General features: G+C 44.0%; 2 protein-coding genes across 2 annotated transcripts; both read right to left on the reverse strand.

Moving 5' to 3' along the window:
* Positions 1-5,286: 5,286 nt before the first annotated feature.
* Positions 5,287-15,268, reverse strand: LOC144330265 (uncharacterized). The gene is made up of 4 exons (XM_077941075.1): positions 12,514-15,268; positions 10,388-10,534; positions 7,659-7,739; positions 5,287-7,293 (listed from the first exon to the last, which is right to left on the reverse strand). Exons 1-4 carry the CDS (start codon positions 12,538-12,540, stop codon positions 7,147-7,149), a joined length of 402 nt encoding a protein of 133 aa, XP_077797201.1. The 5' UTR covers positions 12,541-15,268; the 3' UTR covers positions 5,287-7,146.
* Positions 15,002-21,083, reverse strand: GPR135 (G protein-coupled receptor 135). Its single transcript, XM_077941074.1, has one exon. It carries the CDS (start codon positions 16,752-16,754, stop codon positions 15,255-15,257), a length of 1,500 nt encoding a protein of 499 aa, XP_077797200.1. The 5' UTR covers positions 16,755-21,083; the 3' UTR covers positions 15,002-15,254.
* Between the last annotated feature and the right edge of the window lie 1,769 nt (positions 21,084-22,852).

The following is a 22,852-nucleotide window of genomic DNA, read 5'->3' on the forward strand; positions in this document are numbered from 1 at the left end:
AGAGAAAGAACTGAAATTGTGGAAAAACAAACACAAGCTCTTATCATGCAAATGACTGACCCACAACAAAAGGTGCCTGCACAGTCTCTCCAGGTGTCTACTGTTAAAGTGAGGGCACTGATTGGAAAAGAATGAAACCCTGCAACTCAGAATGGGGACATGTGGGAAGACCCTGATGAAGCTGGGGACACTGAGTTTGTAAACTCTGATGAACCTTTCTTGCCAGAAGAAATATCCCCAGTAGTGGCATGGCAACATGCACTCCTCGACCCTTGCTGCCATCAGCCTTTCCATCTTTGTCTGAGGAGATAAACTCTGTGCTGCCTCAGGATCCACTGTTGCGCTGATCCGGCAACAGTAATGGCCTCCCCTGAGGCAGTTGTCAGGCAAGATAAGGTTGATTCTCCTCAGGAGCCACCCCTAACACCCCTGTTTGCTTCTAGACCTATAACTAGACTAAAGTCCTGGTGGGCCCCTAGAGGTGAGGTTGAGAGTATGACCTGTGAGGAGATATGCTACAGTCAAAAAGAAGCACTTGAGTTTTCTAATTTATATAAACAGATATCTAGAGAACAGGCATGGAAACGGATATTAAGGGTGTGGGATAATGGTGGAAGGAACATAGAGTTAGATTTGGCTGAATTTATTGATTTGGGCCCACTAAGTAGGAACTCTGCATTGAAAGTTGCAGCTCAGGGAGTTAAAAAAGGTTCTAATAGTTTATTTGCTTGGTTAGCTGAAATATGGATTAAAAGATGGCCCACTGTGAGCAAGCTGGAAATGCCTAATCTCCCTTGGTTTAATGTAGAGGAAGGGATCCAAAGGCTTAGGGGGATTGGGATGGTGGAATGGATTAGTCACTTTAGACCTACTCATCCCAGCTGGTAGGGTCCAGAATATATACCCTTGACCAATGCCTTGCAAAATAGATTTGTGAGGGCAGCACTTGCATCTTTGAAGAACCCTGTAATTGCTCTTCTCTGTATGTCAGATCTAACAGTGGGAACTGCAGTCACTCAACTAAAAAATTTAAATTCAATGGGAATAATTGGATCCCAGGGTGGCAGGGTCCAAGTTGTGGCACTCAACCATCAAAAGCAAGGTAGGCATAGCTACCATAATGGACAGCAGAGGCAAAGCAGCAATCAGAATAGTCTGACTTGTATAGAGCTCTGGCATTGGCTAATTAATCACTGTGTTCCTAGAAGTGAAATTAATAGGAAGCCTACTGCATTCTTACTTAATTTATATAAGCAGAAAACTTCTAGGTCGAATGGACAAAAAACTAATTTGAAATATAAAAACAGATAATCCCAGCCCCTCAATCAATTTCCAAACTTGAGATAGTTTACAGACCCAGAACCACTTGAATGAAGGGAGGACAGGTCCCCTTGAGGAAGGACCTCACTACATTACCAACAATTTATGCCATGAATCTTTCTCCCATCCTTCCCCAAGGAGACTTGCAGCCTTTTACCAGGGTAACTGTGCACTGGGGAAAGGGAAATGATCAGACGTTTTGGGGACTATTGGACACTGACTCTGAGCTGACGTTGATTCCAGGGGACCCAAAACATCATTGTTGTCCTCTAGTTAAATTAGAGGCTTATGAGGTCAGGTAATTAATGGAGTTTTAGCTCAGGTCTGACTTACAGTGAGTTCAGTGGGTCCCCTGACTCATCCTGTGGTCATTTCCCTGGTGCCAGAATATATACTTGCAATAGACATACTTAGCAGCTGGCAGAACCCCAACATTGGCTCCCTGACTGGTAGGGTGACGGCTGTTATGGTAGGAAAGGCCAAATGGAAGCCATTAGAGCTGCCTCTACCTAGAAAAATAGTAAATCAAAAACAATATCACACCCCTGGAGGGATTGCAGAGGTCAGTGCCCCGATCAAGGACTTGAAAGACTCAGGGGTGGTGATTCCTACAACATCCCTGTTCAACTCTCCTATTTGTTCTGTGCAGAACACAGATGGATCTTGGGGAATGGTAGTGGATTATTGTAAGCTTAACCAAGTGGTGACTCCAATTGCAGCTGCTGTACCAGATGTGGTTTCATTGCTTGAGTAAATTAACACATCTCCTGGTACCTGGTATGCAGCCATAGACTTGGCAAATGCCTTTTTCTCCATTCCTGTCCATAAGGCCCACTAGAAGCAATTTGCCTTCAGCAGGCAAGGGCAGCAATATACCTTTACTATTTTATCTCAGGGGTATATCAACTCTCTGGCTTTGAGTCATAATCCTATTTGGAAAGACCCTGATTGCTTTTTGCTTCTGCAAGATATCACACTGGTCCATTACATTAATGTCATTATGCTGATTCGATCCAGTGAACAAGAAGTAGCAAACACACTGGACTTATTGGTGAGACATTTGTGTGCCAGAGGATGGGAAAAAAATCGACTAAAATTCAGGGACCTTCTACTTCAGTAAAATTTCTAAGAGTCCAGTGGTGTGGGGCCTGTCAAGATATTCCTTCCAAGGTGAAGGATAAGTTGCTGTGTTTTGCCCCTCCTAAAACCAAGAAAGAGCCACAACACCTAGTGAGCCTATTTGGATTTATTTATTTATTTATTTATTTATTTATTTATTTAGATGGAGTCTCACTCTGTCACCAGGCTGGAATGCAGTGGTGCGATCTCAGCTCACTGCAACCTCCGCCCCCCAGGTTCAAGCGATTCTCCTGCCTCAGCCTCCCAAGTAGCTTGGACTGCAGGAATGCACCACCACACCCAGCTAATTTTTGTATACATTTTTTAGTATACATTTCGTATACGTCTACGTTTTTTGTATACGTTTTTTAGAGACGGGGTTTCACCATCTTGGCCAGGATGCCCACCCGTGATCTGCCCACCTCAGCCTCCCAAAGTGCTAAGATTACAGGCATGAGCCACTGCACCCGGCCATCTGTTTGGATTTTGGAAGCAACATATTCCTAATTTGGGTGTGTTATTCCAGCCCATTTGTCAAGTGACCTGAAAGGCTGCTGGTTTTGAGTGGTGTCCAGACCAGGAGAAGACTCTGCAACATGTCCACTCTGTTGTGCAAGCTGCTCTGCCACTTGGCCGATTTGACCCAGCAGATCCAATGGTGCTCGAGGTGTCAGTAGCAGACAGGGATGCTGTTTGGAGCCTTTGGCAGGCCTGCATAGATGAATCACAACAGAGGCCTCCAGGATTTTGGAGCAAGGCCCTGCCATCTTCTGCAGATAACTATTCTGCTTTTAAGAGACAGCTCTTGGCCTGTTACTGGGCTTTGGTGGAAACTGAACGTTTGACTATGGGTAGTCAAGTCACCATGTGACCTGAACTGCCTATCATGAATTGGGTGCTTTCTGACCCATCTAGCCATAAAGTGGGTTGTGCACAGCAGCATTCCATCATCAAATGAAGTGGTATATACATGATCTGGCTCAAGCAGGTCCTGAAGGCACAAGTAATTTACATGAGGAAGTGGCTCAAATGCCCGTGGTCCCCACTCCTGCCACCCTGCCTTCTCTCCCCAAGCCTGCACCGATGGCCTCATGGGGAGTTCCCTATGACCAGTTCACAGGGAAAGAGAAGACTAGGGTTCACAGATGGCTCTGCACGATATGCAGGCACCACCCAAAAGTGGACAGCTGCAGCACCTAGAGTCCCTTTCTAGGACATCCGAAGGACAACAGTGAAGGGAACTGTACCTGGTTATGCACTTTGCATGGAAGGAGACATGGCCAGATGTGCGATTATATACTGATTCATGGGCTGTAACCAATGGTTTGGCTGGATGGTCAGGGACTTGGAAGAAGCATGATCAGAAAATTGGCAACAAAAAAATTTGGGGCAGAGGTATGTGGATGAACCTCTCTGAGTGGTGTAAAACTGCTAAAATATTTGTATCCCATATGAGTGCTCCCCAATGGGTGACCTCAGAAGAGGAGGATTTTAATAATCAAATGGATAGGATGACCTGTTCTGTGGACACCATTCAGCCTCTTTCCCCAGCCACCCCTGTCATCACCCAATGGTCTCATGAACAAAGTGGCCATAGTGGCAGGGATGGTGGTTATGCATGGGCTCAGCAACATGGACTTCCACTCACCAAGGCTGACCTGGCTACGGCCACTGCTGAGTGCCCAATTTGTCGGCAGCAGAGACCAATGCTGAGCCTGTGATATGGCACCATTCCTCGGGGTGATCAGCCAGCCAGCTGGTGGCAGGTTGATTACACTGGACCTCTTCCATCATGCAAAGGGCAGAGGTTTGTCCTCACTGGAACAGACACTTACTCCCAATAGGGGTTTTTGCCTATCCTGCACATGATGCTTCTGCCAAGACTACCATCCGTGGACTCACGGAATGCCTTATCCACCATCATGATATTCCACACAGCATTGTCTCTGACCAAGGCACTCCCTTTATGGCTAAAGAAGTGTGGCAGTGGGCTCATGCTTATAGAATTCATTGGTCTAACCATGTTGCCCATCATTCTGAAGCAGCTGGATTGATAGAACGGTGGAATGACCTTTTGAAGTCACAATTACAATGCCAACTAGGTGACAACACTTCGCAGGGCTGGGGCAAAGTTCTCCAGAAGGTCATATATGCTCTGAATCGGCGTCCAGTATATGGTACTGTTTGTCTCATAGCCAGGATTCACAGGTTCAGGAATCAAGGGGTGGAAGTGGAAGTGGTACCACTCACCATCACCCCCTAGTGATCCACTAGCTTTCCCACGACATTACATCCTGCTGGCCTATAGGTCTTAGTTCCAGAAGAAGGAACGTTGCCACCAGGAGACACAACAATGATTCCATTAAACTGGAAGTTAAGATTGCCACCTAGACACTTTGGGCTCCTCCTACCTTGAAGTCAACAGGCTAAGAAGCGAGTTACAGTGTTGGCTGGGGTGATTGACCCGGATTATCAAGATAAACTCAGTCTACTACTCCACAATGGAGGTAAAGAAGAGTATGCATGGAATATAGGAGCTCCATTAGAGTTTCTCTTAGTATTACCATGCCCTGTGATTAAGGTCAATGGGAAACTACCACAGCCCAATCCAGGCAGAACAACAAATGGCCCAGACCCTTCAGGAATGAAGGTTTGGGTCACTCCACAGGAAAAAAACATGACCTGCTGAAGTGCTTGCTGAAGGCAAAGGGAATACAGAATGGGTAGTAGAAGTAGGTAGTCATCAATACCAGCTACGAACACATGACCAGCTGCAGAAACAGGGACTGAAACTGTCATGAATATTTCCTCCTTCTTTTGTTAAAAACATGTTTGTGTGTATGTATACATTTGTACTAAGAAAATGTCTTCATTTTATTTCCTTTCTCCTTCATGATGTGACATAAGATTTACTGACTCCACATCAGCATTTAAGTATTGTAAACTTTATGAAATAGCATTTGGATTGGGGATTGGTGCATTTCCAGTTGTACAAAGGATAATTATATTATGTTAGGTGTAATTATGACCTTATTATTATCTTTATTTGAAGATTATGTATGATCTCAGGATATGTGTATGGGTTCAAGTTGACAAGGAGTGATGGTTAATACAAGGAGTGATGGTTGACAAGGAGTGACTTGTGATGGTTAATACTGAGTGTCAACTTGATTGGATTGAAGGATGCAAAGTATTGATCCTGGGTGTGCCTGTGAGGGTGCTGCCAAAGGAGATTAACGTTTGAGTCAGTGGGCTGGGAAAGGGAGACACACCCCTAATCTGGGTGGGCACAATCGAATCAGCTGAAAAATGTGAAAAGACAGACTGGCCTAGCATCCCACCCTGCATCTTTCTCCTATGCTGGATGCTTCCTGCCCTTGAACATTGGACTCCAAATTCTTCATTTTTGGAACTTGGACTGGCTCTCCTTGCTCCTCAGACTGCAGACAGCCTATTGTGGGAACCCTGACTAATACACATGGTTTATGTTTGGCAAGGTCAAGTAAGGTGGCTGAGAAGTATTCATTGGATTTAGGTCATTTGTCACCTATTCTGTAGCTAATTCTGTAGCTAATAGTGAAGCAATGAGTGTAGGAGTCAGATAAAAGTGGAATGAGAAAGGAATGTGAGTTGAAATAAAGACAATATGTGAATAACGTTTTCAAATATTATTTGAAGGCTTTTTCCACTGTATTTCCTTATACACACAGGACTTCCCTTACCTTTAGGATTTTCTGAACTAAAGGAGGCTGTGCCAAAAACAGAGAGGTCTTTGGTTGGTTAAAGTTTTGGTCCTGCTTTAAATAGGAAGGTTTGTAATCAAGATAATAAGTTCAAGAGAACACACAAAGCTGTAAAAGCCAGGATGACTATCCTAAAGACTAGATAAAGATGTTTTCAGGTTGGATGAGAGGAGTTTAGAAAATCAAGGAGAGGCCGGGTGCGGTGGTTCACGCCTGTAATCCCAGCACTTAGGGAGGCGGAGGCAGGCAGATCACGTGGTCAGGAGATTGACATCATCCTGGCCAACATGGTGAAACCCTATCTCTACTAAAATACAAAAAATAGCTGGGGCTGGTGGTGCATGCCTGTAGTCCCAGCTACTTGGGAGGCTGAGGCAGGGGAATCACTTGAACCCTGGAGGCAGAGATTGCAATGAGCCAAGATCGCACCACTGCACTCCAGCCTGGTGACAGAGCGAGACTCCGTATCAAAAAAAAAATTTAGATGTAGATAGCACTTTGAGAAGTGTCTTTGTGCCCTGTGTATTCCTGCCCACCCTTGGTGACTGGCCTGGCTAGAGAACGATGGGGCAATGAAGGCTGCATGAGCCACTAATAAGTTTGGGGCACCTGAAAGCAAAGAGGACCTGTATCTTGATTCCCATGTAGACCTCAGGAAGGCAGCAGCAAGACCTCAGAGTAGAAAACTGTTGCTTGGTTCGTTTTGTGCAGAATTTTCCATTTTGTTTTTTACTGCAACCTATAAGAAGGGGTTCATCTTATACTGAGACCTAGCACACACTCATCTATAACTGAAATGTTTTATGAACCCATACTTATTTCTACTATGTGTATTATTATTGTGTAACAAGCTAGCCCCAAATTTAGCAGCTTAATACAATTATTCTCTCAAAGCTTCTGTAAGTCAGAAACTTGGAGCAGATTAGCTGGGTAGTTCTGATACAGGTCTCTTAGGGGGTTGTAATTAAGATGTCAGCTGAAGCTGCTTCCAAGATGGCTCACTCATATGTGTGTTGGCAAGAGGCCTCCGTTCCTCACCATGTGGGCTCCTCCATAGGGCTGCTTGAGTGTCCTCACAACATGGCAGTTGAGTTTCCCCAGAATAATTGAACTGAGAAAGAGCAACAAGAAAGCCACAGTCAATACCGTTTTTTGGTCCTAATATTTAAGACATCTTCACTTCTACCACATTCTGTTCATCAAAAGTGATCACCATAACACTATTTAGGGGGAAGAAAATGCACTCTGCTAAAATCTTTCAATTTTTCAATCTCCCTAACACTTGAGGATAGCCATGTGATATAGTTCTGGCAATAAGATGTAATCGGGCATCTCTGGGAAGGTCATGTCTTCCTCATTAGAAAGGCAAAACTTTTTGGGAAAAGCCCTTATTCTCCCTTTTCTCTTTCTTGGAATGGAGAGTAGAGACCTGGAGGTGCAAGTCATCTAGCAAATGTATTTTAATATGAAACCTACCAGTCCAGGATGGAGGCCTGGAAAGCTGCATCTCTGATGGTATTCTTGGGCTGCTCCTTCCTTGACTTGTTGAGACAACCCCTAATGAGTTAAAAAAAAAAAAAAATAAGTAATGAGTCACTAAGTACAGCTCACACTTAAGGGAAAAAAAAATTAGTTTATATCATTTGAAGGGAGGAGTACCAAAGAATTTTACAACTATCAAACTATGTGTGGTGAAATCTGATATGTTTTATTCCGTCCTACACCACTTCAGTTTGTTTTAAATGTTGGTTATAACCCATTACACTAAATTGATGACTTACCATTGGTTGTAACCCACAATGTAAATAGTCTAAAATCACTCTATTGGCAAAACTGCAGGGAAACAATTATACTCATAACTTGATGGTGGAAGTGAAAAATGGTACAACTTATAGAGAAGGTAATGTGGCAATTTGTATTAAATTATAAATGTATTTAGCCTTTGAACCATCACTCCTACCTATGAGATTCTACCATATAGAAATACCTGCACACATACAAAATGTTTTATGTGTAAGTTGCTTCACTGCAGCATCATTTTCCAATAGTATAAAATTAGAGATAACCTGTTGATCAAAAGAAGGTGGCTACATTTTGATATTACCAAATATTTGGATATTTTGATATACCCATGCAGTGGAATACCATGAAGCTATTTAGAAAAATAATAACTTTGAATATATCATAGGTAACAATTTCCAGGATATATTGTTAAATGAAAAAAATCAATGTGCATATAGTATGCTAACTTTTGTGTAAAAGAGGGAGAAAATTAATATGCCTTTCTTTACTTTTACATAAAGAAACAAAAAATTAATAAAAAGTGGTTGCCTGAGAAAGGTGAGGACAAGGTGAATAGGGCAGATGTAGGCAAGAGACTTTTAATGTATATTTGTTGAAAGATAGTTTGGCTAAATATAGGATTCTTGGTTGACAGTTTTTTCTTTTAGCACTTTGAATATGTTATCCCTCTACCTTCTGGCCTCCACTGTTTCTGATAAGTCAGTTGTTAATCTTATTGGGATTCCCTTGTGTGTGACAGGTTGTTTTTCTCTTGCTGCTTTCAAGGTTTTTCCTTTGCCTTTGTCTCTCAGCATTTTTACTATTTTACTATTTGCTAGCTGTGTGTGTCTCTCTGTGTTTGTCTTACTTGGGATTTTCTTGAGTTTCTTGGATGTATGTAGATTAATTCCTTTAAGATTCAAATTTGGGAAGTTTTCAACCATTATTTCTTCAAATACTTTTTCTGCTCTTTTTTCTCTCTCTTTTTTTGGTAGTCACATTACACATATGTTAATGTACTTAATGGTCTCCCAAAGGTCTTTGAGACTGTATTCATTTTTTCTGCATTTTTTTCTCTCTGTTGTTCAGCTTACATAATCTCTATTGAACTATATTCAAGTTTGCTAATTCTTTCTTCTGCCAGTTCAAATTTACTGTTTAGTCCCTGCAGTTAAGTTTTAATTTTAGTTATTGCAATTTTCAACTCAAGGATTTCCATGTTTCTTTTTTTATAAATTCTATCTTCTTTACTAATCTCTATTGATGAGACATTTTCAACATGCTTTCTTTTACTTCTTTAAGCATAGTTTAAAAAATTCTTTGAACACATTCATAATGCCTACTTTAAAGAGTTTGTTAAATTTGCTATCTGATCCCTCTCATGGACAGTTTCTTCTGTTGCCTGCCTTTTTTTTCCTAGGTATGGTTCATATTTTCCTATTTCTGTGCATGTCTCATATATTTATAGTTCCTGTGGTTGCAAACTGGATGCTTTCAATAGAGAGAACCAAGGAAAAAGGCAGCTAAGAAAAACATTCATGGAGCAACTCTGTAGCAGCTCCAGATACAGGTTTCTACTCCTCCTTCTGTGGGGCTTATTACTGTTGTCTGTTTGTTTGTTTATTTATTTGTTTAGTTACTGGACTATTTTGGGGTAGTCTTTTTGCTCGGTGTTGTGAAGCCTCTGGTGTTGTTCCTCAGAGAACACAGCCTTGGGTACGCCTACAGTCACCCTTGGAGAACAGTGGCTTTAGTAGGGCTCTGTTTGTCTCTTTTCCTGATCACTTCTAGATGTTAGGAGTCACCAATTATTTGCTAATTGCCTTATTGGTTTTGACAATGTTATAGGGCATAAATTGCTTCATGGTCTGATCCAATTGCAGGGGTAATTTTTGAGGTTAGTTTAGACCTCAAGAGAGCTCTTTTTAGCTGTCTCTTTTCTGGGTTCTCTCTGGTAAACTAGCTGCCTATGGTTTAGCTTCTATCTCTCATGAAGTTTCTAGCCTCCTCTTAATTACCACCAAAACTCCACTGTTTTTGAGAATGCCCATAGACTTGAACTTCTTCACACTTTGTTTTAAATAAAATTAGTTCCCTTGGAGAGAGCTTCAGGGCCGTCTGTTTAAAGGCCTGTCTCTACTCCTATGCAAACTGTCTGAGTCATGGCTCTGAACTGTGGGGGCAGGGATGGTGGCCTGCTTCTTTTGGAATGGTTGCTCCAAAAGTAGAGCATTGGGTGGGGGGTCATAACATCTGGTCTTCTCAGTTTGCCTGTTCAAGCATGAAGTCTCAGTCCTACAAATGAGCTTCTTTGAGAATAATCATGGCCCCAGTATTCCCAGCATGCCACACCCTAGTAAAGCATTTGCTCTATGAGTGGGAGGTAGGTAGAAGACAACCCCCAACTTCTTGGCTGCACTCACCTGGAATTTAACCTCTGCAACATGTAGCCTGAGAGATGTGAAGTTCTTGTAACCTGCTCCTCTGAGGAGAATAAGATAGTCCTGGGATCTCAGAGAAGGGAGCCTTGTGCTTTTTTCCACCTGGAATGGAGTCTCTGTCATACTGAGCTGGCAATAGGGAGAGAGTGAGTGGGTTATAATCCAAATGCCACAGACTCACTATTCTTACTGAGTTTTAGTAGATTTTCTTAATTAATGTTTCTCCATTTTCTATATGCCATTAGGACAATTTAAAAAGATTTAAAATGATTGTCTTGCAACTAATGTTCACCAGTTACACTTGTTTAATTGGGATCCACAGAGCTCTTCATTGCCATTCCAGAAGTGGAACTTCCAATGCATGTTTTATGTATAATTTTGATTTATTGACCCAACAATATCAAAATATATCAAAAATCAAAAATATCTGAAAAATTTTTTAAAAGCAGCCTGTGACCTCCTAATGGGTGTGGTCGCAGCCCTCTATGGTTCTGAGGTGGAGTCATGATTTTTTTGTGTTTAGAGAGGGGCTCCAAAGTGGTCATTTGAGCTGGGTCCTCTTGGACTTAAGTGGGAAATAATTACTCAGCAAGCCATGGATATAAGGCCAGAGACAGACTGATGGATGCCTTGGCAGATGCCAGGGTGAATGGATGACAATTGAGGACTTAGGTTCACCAGTGCATTGGCACTAATAAGCCCCTAGAACCTAGATGCTGTCATCTTAAGTTTTGCCATCTGGCAGAGTAAGATACTGAGTTGCAGAAAAATAATTACTTTCTTTCTTATACCACTAAAAGTGTAGACTAGAATTTAGATCAATTGTAAAAGTACAGGCAATTCTTTCAATGGGTTAGCTGACGGAAAGGAACTGAGGGAGAGAAAAGGAGGGAAGAATGGGAATTTTTCTTCTCAAGTGAGAGATTAGGGCATGCTTAAGTGCTCATGGCAGGGATATGGTTCAGTGGGAAGGCTAAGGATACCAGGGAACAGAAATAATAGATAGCATGAAATTTCCGAGGCTGGAGAAAAGACCAGCTTCATTATAACTGGAAAACATAGCTGAGAACTAGTACAAATCTAGTTTAGTTAGGTTCAGTGGCTAAAATATGAAGAAATGTGTATCTGATGGCTTCTATTTTCATGGAGAAGTAGCAACAAAAGTCACATTCCAAGAGGTTAGGGTTGGTTAAATGTTTGAGTGGAGAAAGTTTGAAGGGTCACAAAAGGGGGCAGAAGGAGTGAGCTGACATGTGAAAATGCTGACATTGCCAGCAGGGTGGAAGGGGCAGGCAAGGCTATGGATTCTAAGTGCAGTGGGTACTAATTGATCTGATTCTGTAATTTTTCTCCAACGGTGTTCAGATGTGCTGGAGCAGGAATGGGGAAGTTGGATGACTGGGGTCATCTTGAGTGGAATTTTTCCAGAAAACAACTGCTCAGAAACTCTTCATATGTATTTTTTTAAAACACACACATATAGTTGTTTTCCAAATCAAAAACAAAATCTTTTCTTTTAAATGTTATGCTGTTTTCCTATCCCTTTGATAGTTGTCTTTATCTTCCTTGGCACTTTCCCAGGTTTCTCATTGTCTTTTCCAAAAGACAGAGGCAGTACAGTATAGCAGTTGAGAGACGACTTCTGGCACCAATCTGCCAGGTGCAAATCTCATGTTTAGCACTTACTAGCTGTGTGATCACATAACACCTCTGTGCCTTGGTTATCTCATCTGTAAAATGGGGAGAGTGATAATATAGTATGCCTTCATAAGATTGCTCTGAGGATTAAATAAGCTAATGCACCTACTATACAGAGTATTACCTGTTGCTGCATTATTTCCTCCCAAATGAAATACCCAAACGGGAAGCAGAATGAGACATGAAGGATTACATTCTGGCCTTTACATAGTACTCAATATTTAATCCATTCCATTATTTCATAGCTTTTCTTTCTCCTTTTCCCACGAAGTCACTATAATTGCATACTCATAGTAAGCAGATGGAAAGGTCAAACTCTTAGATTATTTTGAGAATCATTCTTTCTTCACTTTTTGAGGTATTGATTGTGTAAGTATTTACACTGGGTCAAATGGGTGGCTGACTTATACCTGCATATCTCTTGCTTCCAAGTTCATCTCTTTTCTTTGATAGCCTCTTCTGAAAATGCTACACCTTTTCTTCTCCACAAGTAAACTTGTTATGGCTGATTGTTGTTACAAAGCCACAAGGTCCTTGCTGAGGCTGTAAGCCCTCTGCAGATGAGTACTGTGGCTTCTACCTTTTAGTAGCCTTAGCTCCCAGGAAGTTGCCCTTATATAAAGTAGGAAACAAAAATGGTAGATGATGATCATGATGATGATAATGATGACAGTACCATAAGTGATTATTCTTGATTTCCTTACCTGTAGACTTCTGTGGGAATACAGAGAAAAAACATGGGGTTCTGAGGCCAAATGGACTGCAGTTCAAATCCTAGTTCTACCACTAAATAGTTGGATAGCCTTGGATTAAAAACAAACAATTTAGAGCATTGTAAATTGTTCAGTAATTTATGAACAACTTTCTCTTTTTCCCCTCTAATTCTTGCCTACCATGACTCTCAGAGCCACTAACAGAATGGTCTCTTTCACAAGCCATGCTTTTCCTAAAACTTCCTGCCACTGAAGAGGTAGGGCTGGAATTCCTTTTCTTCCTTAAAGTTCTTCCTGCCATCACCTTGTCACTTCCAATCTCTCAGATTTTTCCTTCACTCACCAGGTAGGTTTTTTCTATATCACGTTTATTTTTCAATGCCTTCCTTCAATTCTTCTTCCCAGGCAACACACTAATTTGCAACACGTTCACCTCCTTACTCTAAGATCTCTCTCTGCCCTTTATTCACAACTGTACTTCCTATTCTATGATATCTTTTATAATTGGAAGACTTGATCATTTCTCTCTAAATCCCAAAAGTGACTCGGTGCCAAAAAATACACAATTTTTTGCCTTTAACAGGCAAATACTACAGATACCTGTTTTTGTTAGTACAGCTGCATGAAGTCTGTATATGCTTTATAAAATAAGGGCTAGAGGGGAGAGATTATCTCATCTACTTTGTACTACATCGAGTGTAGCAAAATATACACAATTTACAAACTTCTGATTTGTGATGATACACTGAGAAGCAGAAAAAATTAAAACATCTTTAGCTCTGACATGAATCATATATTTCCACCTTTGATTACAAAATAATGACATGCACCCACCTGTCAAACAAAGAAATACTTAAAAACATATTTAAATACTTTACAGGAAGAAAATGCTGGCTATTTCACATTGAAATCTTCATATGACAGCTAATGTCTTTTCACATCTACTGTAAATAACTTGTTCAATTAAGGCTATGAAATATTGAAGAAAAGAGGGGCAGGATGGAGGGAAAGAAAGAGGGAAAAATAACATTTTTTAAAATTCTGAGTAAATGATCCTGTGTATAGTTGTATTTAACATTAGAAAGTTCACCTACACAAATCCTGAATTATGTTTTTGAATTATTGTAAAACCATCTTTTTTGCTAGGATAGAAATTTAAAAAGCATCTTTGATTTGCATATTTCTAAAGATATTTTCAGTTTGCTTGAAGTTCTTCTCCAACTTTATGCCTGTGTTTTTAATACCCGGTTACATATAGTCCCACACCTATTCTCCCTTTAATACTACATTATCTTCGACAAGTCATAGCTATAAAGCAACCATCAGCTATTTTAAAAAACACAAAATACACCAAATTTCTAAATGTAGAAGAGTATGATCTTCTTGGAAAAGTCTATGCTAATTCCAAGAGGCTGCTTCTCAAAATAGTTACAGAATTTCTCTTTGGAGTCATTTTCAGTTAACTAAAAGCCACATAGGAAACCCAACCTTGTGGCTTTATAGAGGTCTCATTTAAAAAAATAATAATAATTTAAATGAAGTGGCATGACTCACCTTATTCAATCAACTTGACTTCAAATTACATTTTTGGCTATATCCAAAAATCAAATTTACCTCAAAAGACTTCTGAGCAGCATCCCAAAATTTATCGGAAATAAAAGTAGCATGTTAGAGTAAGGATAAAGCTTCAAAGTTTTCCAAGGAAGATCATTTTGGAGAGATGATGCGGGTGGAAGGAATGTTAATTTTTACATATAATCTTGGAAAACATTTTTAAAACACATTTATGCTCATACTTCTACTTGTCCTTCAGATGGTTGAATTTTATCTAATAATAACCACTTTTTCAAAATCCTAAAATGATTTTAAATGGGTTAAATGAATTAACAATTTTCCACAAAGGTTATTGGGGGTGGGGTGAGGAAGTGCACCAATGTGTGTAAGGATAAGACTTTTCCACTAGCAATCTAACCACCCAAGGCATGTCAGGGGTGCAAGCTCTAGAAACTACAGTTTTGTTGGATGCTAGCGATTTAGAGGGGCTTTCAAGCAGCTCTGAGGGTCTCCATTCATTCCTGAAATTCTATGTAGTTGAACAATACTAGCTGCATTCAATGTTTTGTTTGTTTCACAGTGTTGTCCTGTAATATGAGCTTTTCAGTTATAGTGAATGTTATTTTTGTCATTTTTGGCACTTACAGTTCACAATGCTTGGTTATGTGGTTTAAGATTGTTTTAATTTTTGCATTTTACATTCCTTTTGGCACTTTTGAAGAAGGGACATTGTTTTTTATGTTGTTTGGGGAAAGTGGTAAGCCTCCCCCGTCTCCAGCTTTAAATGTTTGGTTTTATGAAATCCACGACTCTCCCCCAGAATCTTCCATCATTAAATAATGCGAGTGGAAATTTGCCTTCATAAGCTGGCCATCCCAACCGTCTTAGAGGCTAGTATCCCCAGTTTCAGATTTAGGCTGTTTGGTCGCTGCCGTCACAGGCTCTGGTGGACCCTCTCGGCAGAAAAGTACAACCGGATTTTTGCGGGCCCACATGGCCATGTCCCCTCCCACTCCACTGGCCGGGTTGGAAGAGGACACCCTGCTGCAGGCCCCCAGCCGGTTGGCATAGCGGTTTCGAAGGCGATTGCGGCTTCTGGCTTGCAGACCCGGGCCCTGGCTAGGCAGGAAAGCGTCCACATTCCTAGTCCGGTAGCCCTCCTCGCGGTTGCGCCCTAGGAGCATCGAAATGTTGGGATTGCGGATGGCGTAGATGACAGGGTTGATGGCCCCATTGGCCCAGGTCAGCCAGACCGCCACCACGTTGAGGAGCGAGGGGGCCTGCACTGTCTGGGCCTGCCGGGCGGCTGCCAGCAGCACCAGGAAGCAGTAGGGCCCCCAGCAGCAGATGACTAAGACGATCATGATGAGCACGGTGGTGGCCGTGCGCACCTCACTGAAGAAGCGCAGCACGCGCGCGTAGGTGTTCACGGGCCGCACGCGCACGTCCGACAGGCGCACGGTCTTGCAGATGTGGTAGTGGCAGAAGCACATGAGCAGGAAGGGCAGCAGATAGCAAGCCACCACCAGCCCCACGCTGAAGGCCGCGCCCAGCTGCGCGGGATCCGGAGAGGTCCGGTAGAGGCAGCTGTGGAAGCTCTGCGCCGCCGCGAGTTCCCGGGGCGCCCCAAGCAGCTCCCAGGGCAAGGAGAAGCCCAGGGCCGCCAGCCAGGCGCCCGCCAGCAGCTGCAGAGCGCGGTGGCGGCCGATCTTCTCCCGCGGCGGCCGCACGATGGCGCAGTAGCGGTCCAACGAGATGAGCGCCACGCTGAGCGTGGACACGATGCCGAAGCACGAGCTGAAGAAGCGGCTGGCGGCGCAGAAGCCGCGCCAGGGCCCCGCGGCGGCGGCAGGCGCCGAGCCTCCGGGCGGCGTGAAGAGGTCCAGGAAGGCGGCGGGCAGGCAGAGCAGCGCCGTGAGCAGATCCGATAGGGACAGCGACAGGATGAAGGCGTTGGTGACGGTGCGGAGCTGCCGGTGCTTCACGATCACCCCCATCACCGCGCAGTTGCCCAGGCTAGACAGCAGGAAGATGAGCAAGAGGACGAGCGCCTGGGCCGCCACCGCAGCTCCGTGCGACAGCAGCGGCGCCGCCTCCGAGCTCAGGAGCTGCCTCACCGCCGCCCCCGCCTCCCGCGCTGCCCCGGACCCGCCAAGGCCGCCGCCACCGGGAGCGGCAGCTGTGCCGCCTCCGCTTGCGTCGCTCAGGTTCCCCAGCGCCGCGGCCGCCGCGGTCGCCACGGTGCTGAAGGAGACCACGGCTGCCGTGGCCGCGGAGGAAGTCCCGCCAGGCGGGCCGGCCGCGGAGGGGGCGCCGGGGTGCGGGCTGCCCAGTAAGGCCATGCTCGCTGGTGAGCGGGCCGGTGGCGGCGGCGGCTCCTCCATGGGGCCCAGTGGCGGCCGCGGATCTGGTCATCCCGCAGCGGGGGCGGCGGCCTCTAGGTCGGAGGGGTGGTTCAGGGCCGGGGGCTAGCGGCCGCTGCGGGGAGCTGGGCTCGGCCGGAGGGGTGGCGGTCTCTGGGGACCCGGCGGAGCCTTTGACGTGGGTTCAGAGCGTTGCCGAGGGAACCGCGTGTTTACGCAGGAGCGCGGGGCGGGACGCCAACCCAGTACCCGCTGCAAAGCCGGCCCATGACACTGCCCCTCCGGCCGGGGGCTTCGCGTTTCCGAGAGTGCCAGGTCTACCTCCTCAGGGACCACTGTCCGGCCAGATAAAGCGCGAGTGGCATGCAAACCAATGACCACATTCAGCGAAAGTTCACTCTTGCTCTCTTTTGTAGGGTACAAATGTTCTACAGGCAGGCCTTTTGGGGAGCGGGTGGGGGGTGCTTTGCTTCCTGTGGGTGCTTTTGGTATATACAGGTAGGAAAGGAATCTAGAACGTGAAGTGAAAGAAAAATCCAGAAGTCTACATCCAGACATCTTCAACTTGAGAAGTCGACTAATTTAAACCAATAATTCTCAAACTTGAGCTAACAGAAAATTCACATAGAGGGTGTGTTAAAATACAAGTGACAAGGTCTCAACCCCAGTGTTTTGGATAAGTCTGGGGAAGTGCCCAAGAATTTGTATCTCTAACGGGCTCGCCGATGATGATGATGATGCTGGTTCCAGGACCACACTTTGAGAAACACTGATGTCAAGAGCTTCATAAAATGCAGATTCCCTGGCTGACAGAATTACTGAGGATGGGCCCATGACTCTAAACCCTCTAGGTGATTCTGATACAGGTGCTCTGAGGAGCTAGGATATGCATCTTCTTTAGATGTTACTTCATTTCCATGGGCCTGGACCTCAGGCCCCTACTGGCTGATAAATGGAGGGAAAGGGATTGGTGCCTTGCCCTACTAGCAGCCTTCATCTGTTCTCAGGAATGGGGTGTGTTTTGAGTCTAAGATGCTGCCAGCCTGGCAGTCATCACAGATGCAGCTCCAGGTATCTGGCTGGGAGATACAGGGAAAAGAAAGGCAGGGCTACCCGGGGAAGTTGCATCTCAAGTTTCTGGGCATGGCCCGTAATGGGGAAAAGTGTGATAAACCTTCAGGTTAACTAACCCCGGGCTCTTCTCTAAAGCAGTGGTTCAGAGTATGGACATTGGACCAGCAGCATCAACATCCCCTGGAAACCTTGAGAGATACATATTATCAGGCCTACAGTGCATAGGATACCCCTGATCTACTGAAACTCCTGTGGTGGGGCCCAGGCACCTATGTTTTAACAAGCCCTCCCAGTGATTCTGATGCACAAATTTGAGAAACACTGCTCTGAAGAATGACTAGTACATTTGTAGGTCTTAGCATCAATGGTGTTAGTATTGGGAGTGCTTACTTCATTCAGAAAAAATATCCTACAGGAAATTTACAGTATAAATAGAAGAACATTTAAGGTGGCAAACCAAAACCGGGTTTCTCAGCCTCAGCGTCATGGACTTTTTGGGCCAGATAATTCTTTATTGCAGGGGCCATCTATACACTGTAGGATGTTCAGCAGCATCCCTAGCCCCTACCTACGAGATGCCAGTAGCACCTCTCCCAGCTGTGACAACTAAAAATGTCTTCAGATATTGCCAAATGTCCTCTTGGGATCTGTCAACCCCAGCTTAATCTAGACTGATTTCATCTTAATTTTGTCAATCAAGACAAAAATATAATTATCATACATTATTTAGCAAACACAATCTTCTAAGATTGTGCTTAGTTTTAGAAAACAACAAATAAGATAGGAAACCCAGCCCAAAATAAGCTTAAGTCACAGGCCAACACAGTATATTACAGTGTGCTAAATATTGTCTTAAAAATATGTGAGTGAAATTATTTGGAGGTAACTAACTCTTCCTGACGAAGACTTTGTACAAGAGGTGACATTAGACTTTTTAAAAAAAGAAGAAAGGGGAAGAACATTTGATGCATGTGCAAAGTCTTGAGGTTAGTGTTGAAATGATCAGTGTCTGAATTCTAGGATATTGGAGATGGGGAGTGAAGAAGGAAATAAATGATCAAAGTGTATTGGGGCCGCCTTATGATGGGCCTTGTAGGCCATGCTCTGGAGACTAAACTTCATCAGGGGAGGAGGGGCTATACCACAAGGGAGGGCTGTGAGCAAGTGCATGGTTCAGAAGTACCAGAAGGACTGCACTCTCCTGGTTCCTTCCTTCCTCATCTTTCTCAGTGTCCTCTCCTCTGCCATTTCATCATCTTCCACCTGCCTTTACATGCTGGAGTTCATCAAAGCCCTGTTCTCGGCTCCTCTGGACTCCCCCCTCAGCCCCATCTCACTCACATCTGGGACTTGAAAGATTATCTATATATTCATTACTCAAATTATGTCTGCGGCCCCAACCTACATGCCATGCTACTTGGCATCATGTGCCAGTGGTGTATCAAATGGGTGCATGATCCTCTTCCTACTTCCCCTGAAAAACTTGGTCCTTAATAATCTGTATCTCAGAATATGGTAGAACCATCCTTCTAGCCTTTAAGCCAAAAACTTAAGAGTTTTCCTTGATAAATCCCTCCTCCTTACCACCAGTCCACATCCAATTCATCAACCAAGACCTATGGATTTTAGTTTCAGACTATCTTTGCATCCATTCACCTCCTCCATCCTGAATCTTGGCTCTCATCCTCTCTTTGGACTACTGTTGTCACTGTTGTCCTAACTGGTCTTCCCACATCCAGTCCCTACATTGTAGGCAGATAGGCATAACGCTCTTAAAAAATTTCTTCATGCCACTTACTTATTTAAACTCCTCTAATCAGGCCAGTGTAGTGGCGTGTGCCTGTAGTCCCAGGTACTTAGGAAGCTGAGGAGGGAGGATCATTTGAGCCCAGCAGTTAGAGGCCAGCCTGGGCAACATAGTGAGACCATGTCTCTTAAAAAAAAAAAATCCTATTGGCTTTCCCCATTTATTTTAGAATAAGGACCCCAATCCTTAATATTTCCTGTGAGGCACTGCATGATTTGACCCCTGCTTCCTCTCTAGTCTCATTCGGTACCACTTTCCTTCTTTTTTGCTGTGTTCCTGCCACACTCGGCTTTTATGACTTCCTTAAACCTTCCATCTTAGGGCGTTTGCACTTGCTATCCCCTCTGCCTGGAAAGCTCCCATCTTCCTCCTCCCTTCCCTAGCATCCCCATCTTCGCATTAAGGTTAGTCCATGGAGGAAGCCTCCCTTGACTGATACCCTCCTCTCCCCATGTATTGGGCCAAGTTCCCCTGTTAGTTTCACAGCACTCTGTATTTTCCATTGTAGTACATAATCATGGTCTATACGTTTTTGTGTGATTATCTAAGTATTACCTGCCTTCCCACTGTATACTATACGAGGACCTAAACCTTGCCTGTTTATTTTATGAGATCCCCAGCACTTAGCACTCTAACAAACTGCTATACAAATGCCAACATACAAAAAAATATTTTTTGAGTAACTGTAAGAGGAGAATCTGGAATTTGGGAGACCACTTAAGGAGAGGCATTGTAATAGTCCAGGTGAAAAATGAGAGTCTGAAGTGGACCTTTGCAGTGAAGAAGGAGGTGTTATGTACAGATTAGGGCAGGTAGTATATGGATTAGGATTCTCTGGGTGTAAGTAACACAGTGAGGACACTGGTTCACATAAGCAATATAGGAATTCACTGAAAGGACAGAGGAGGTTCCATTTACAAAAGGACAGTCTAACAGCAGCTCCAAGAAGAAAAGTCAGAGCAGTCCTGTGGGTAGGAAGAGCAGAAACTGATGGGAGTGATCTCTTTAGGCCACCACTGGAATATATCAGCTTCAGTTTTCAGACCTTATGTCATTTCTCAAGATCTCAGGTCTGGGGGAGAAAGTCTGACTGGTGTACCAGTTTCCTGGCAGTCCTAGCAAGACTACATGCAGGTAGTTTCCCAAAGAAAAAGGAGAATGTTGTTGATAAAAGAAGTGGAGGCCAGGCGTGGTGGCTCACACCTGTAATCCCAGCACTTTGGGAGGCCAAAGTGGGCGAATCACAAGGCCAGGAGTTCAAGACCAGCTGGGCAACATGGTAAAACCACGTCTCTACTAAAAATACAAAAGCATTAGCTGGACGTAGTGGCAGGCACCTGTAATCCCAGCTACTCAGGAGGCTGAGGAAGGAGAATCACTTGAACCCGGGAAGCGGAGGTTGCAGTGAGCCGAGATTGTGCCACTGCACTCCCACCCTGGCGACAAAGTGAGACTCCAACTCAAAAAAAAAAAGGGGGGGGGGAGGTAAAAGAAGGGGAAAGGCATGATGGCCGGAGAAACCCACAGCTGTCCACCTCAGGAGCATCAACAAAGAGGACAAAGATTGTGAATAGGAGCCAAGGGTCAATCCCAAGTCCCTAGCTTGGTGGATGGCGGTGCCATTAATCAAGTTAGGGAATATGGGAAAAGGGCCACAATCTAGGGGGAAAATGATCTTGGTTGTCCCCTAAGTACTGAATCTACAGTATGGTCTTAGACCTCAGAAATTAGGGATGCGGATGTGGTTAGTCTCTCTACAAGAGGGAAAACCATGGGAATGAGTGTGACAATTTAAGGACAGAGTAGTCAGGGAAGAAAGAAAAGCACCATGGATGGAATGCTAGGGAGTACTAAAAGTTAAGAAGCAGATAAAGAAAGCAAAGCTAGGCAGGTAAATGATATAGTTAATGAGGCACATTGGTCTATTGATAAATCAGCTGTTTTATGTTTTTGATTTTCAGAAAAGAAGGTAAGGCAATTTTCCCAGCCTCTTATGAGGAACATATTTGTGATCATCTGGTCAGTGCTATCCTTTACCTCCAGGTGGAGAGCTAACAGGCTTTTCATCTGTTTCAGAGCTTAGAGGAGAAGTTGCCAGCTAGGATTACCCAAACAGGTAATTAAGATAGGCTCGTCCAAAAGTTGGCTACTCACAGTACTCCAACCAGCAACATTAGCATCGCCTGAGAGCTTGTTAGAAATGCCCACCCTGTGTCTGATGAATGAGACTCTAAGATTCCCAGGTGATGCACATGCACATTGAAGTATGAAGAACAGTGTCCTAAAGAGGGATACGGAATTTGTGGCTTTCAGGATTGAAGAGAAGGGTGACCTAACTCTTATTGAGTCTGGAGGACTTGGAGCAAAGCGCATTGTGAGTTCATGATGAAGAGGAGATGGGCCTGGGCCCATACAATTGCAACACTTTGGTGGGCACTAAGGGGACTGGGTAACAACCTCATAAGCCTAACTGAGTGCTTCTGTGGGTGAGCTCAGCACCAAGGGACTAGAGTTGCCTGTTCTAAAATGGACCACACCTGCCTACAGGGAGCAAGCAGTGGGGGCCACCATGGATTGCACAAACCATTAGACCTGGCAATTAGGTAAAGTTTCTAATGAGTAATGAGGTAGAAGCCAGATTGCAATAGTTGAACAGCAAAATGGAAGGTGAGAAAATGTACCCATTGAGGAGACAGTAAGGAATCTAGAAGCTTAAATACCAAGGGAAGGAGTTAGCAGTGACAGCCATCTACAGAGGGAAGGAGGGACAGGGATGTTTGTTTCATTTTGTTTACAATCAGCACATTTAAATACTTAGGGGAAGGAACAAGTGGGGGGGGAGGGCAGGAGATTGGAGACACCTGAAAGATGTTAATTGATGAGGCAACACCCTCACTGAGATGGGAAGGGATAGATGTGAGCAGTATTAAGAAGGCAGAATCAACAGGGCTTTGTGACTGACTAGACATGTGGAGGTCAGAGGAGGAGGAGTTGATTTCCCTAATGTTTTTTACTTCAAGGGAACCAGGGTGAAGTACAGCAGGAATGAACACTATTGCAAGGGTTCAGCTCTGGTTTGGATTGAAATTTAGGAAGACTTAGGTAATAGATATTGTTTAATGTTCAAGAAATATAACATTCTTATTATTACAGTACTATGTCCTAGACCAAGTTATGGCCATCCTATCTTAGAATTGGAGGAAGTGTTGTAGGAAAATACTAGACTTGGAGTCAGAAC

Source organism: Macaca mulatta, chromosome 7 (genome assembly GCF_049350105.2).
Source record: "Macaca mulatta isolate MMU2019108-1 chromosome 7, T2T-MMU8v2.0, whole genome shotgun sequence".
Lineage (NCBI taxonomy): Eukaryota > Metazoa > Chordata > Mammalia > Primates > Cercopithecidae > Macaca > Macaca mulatta.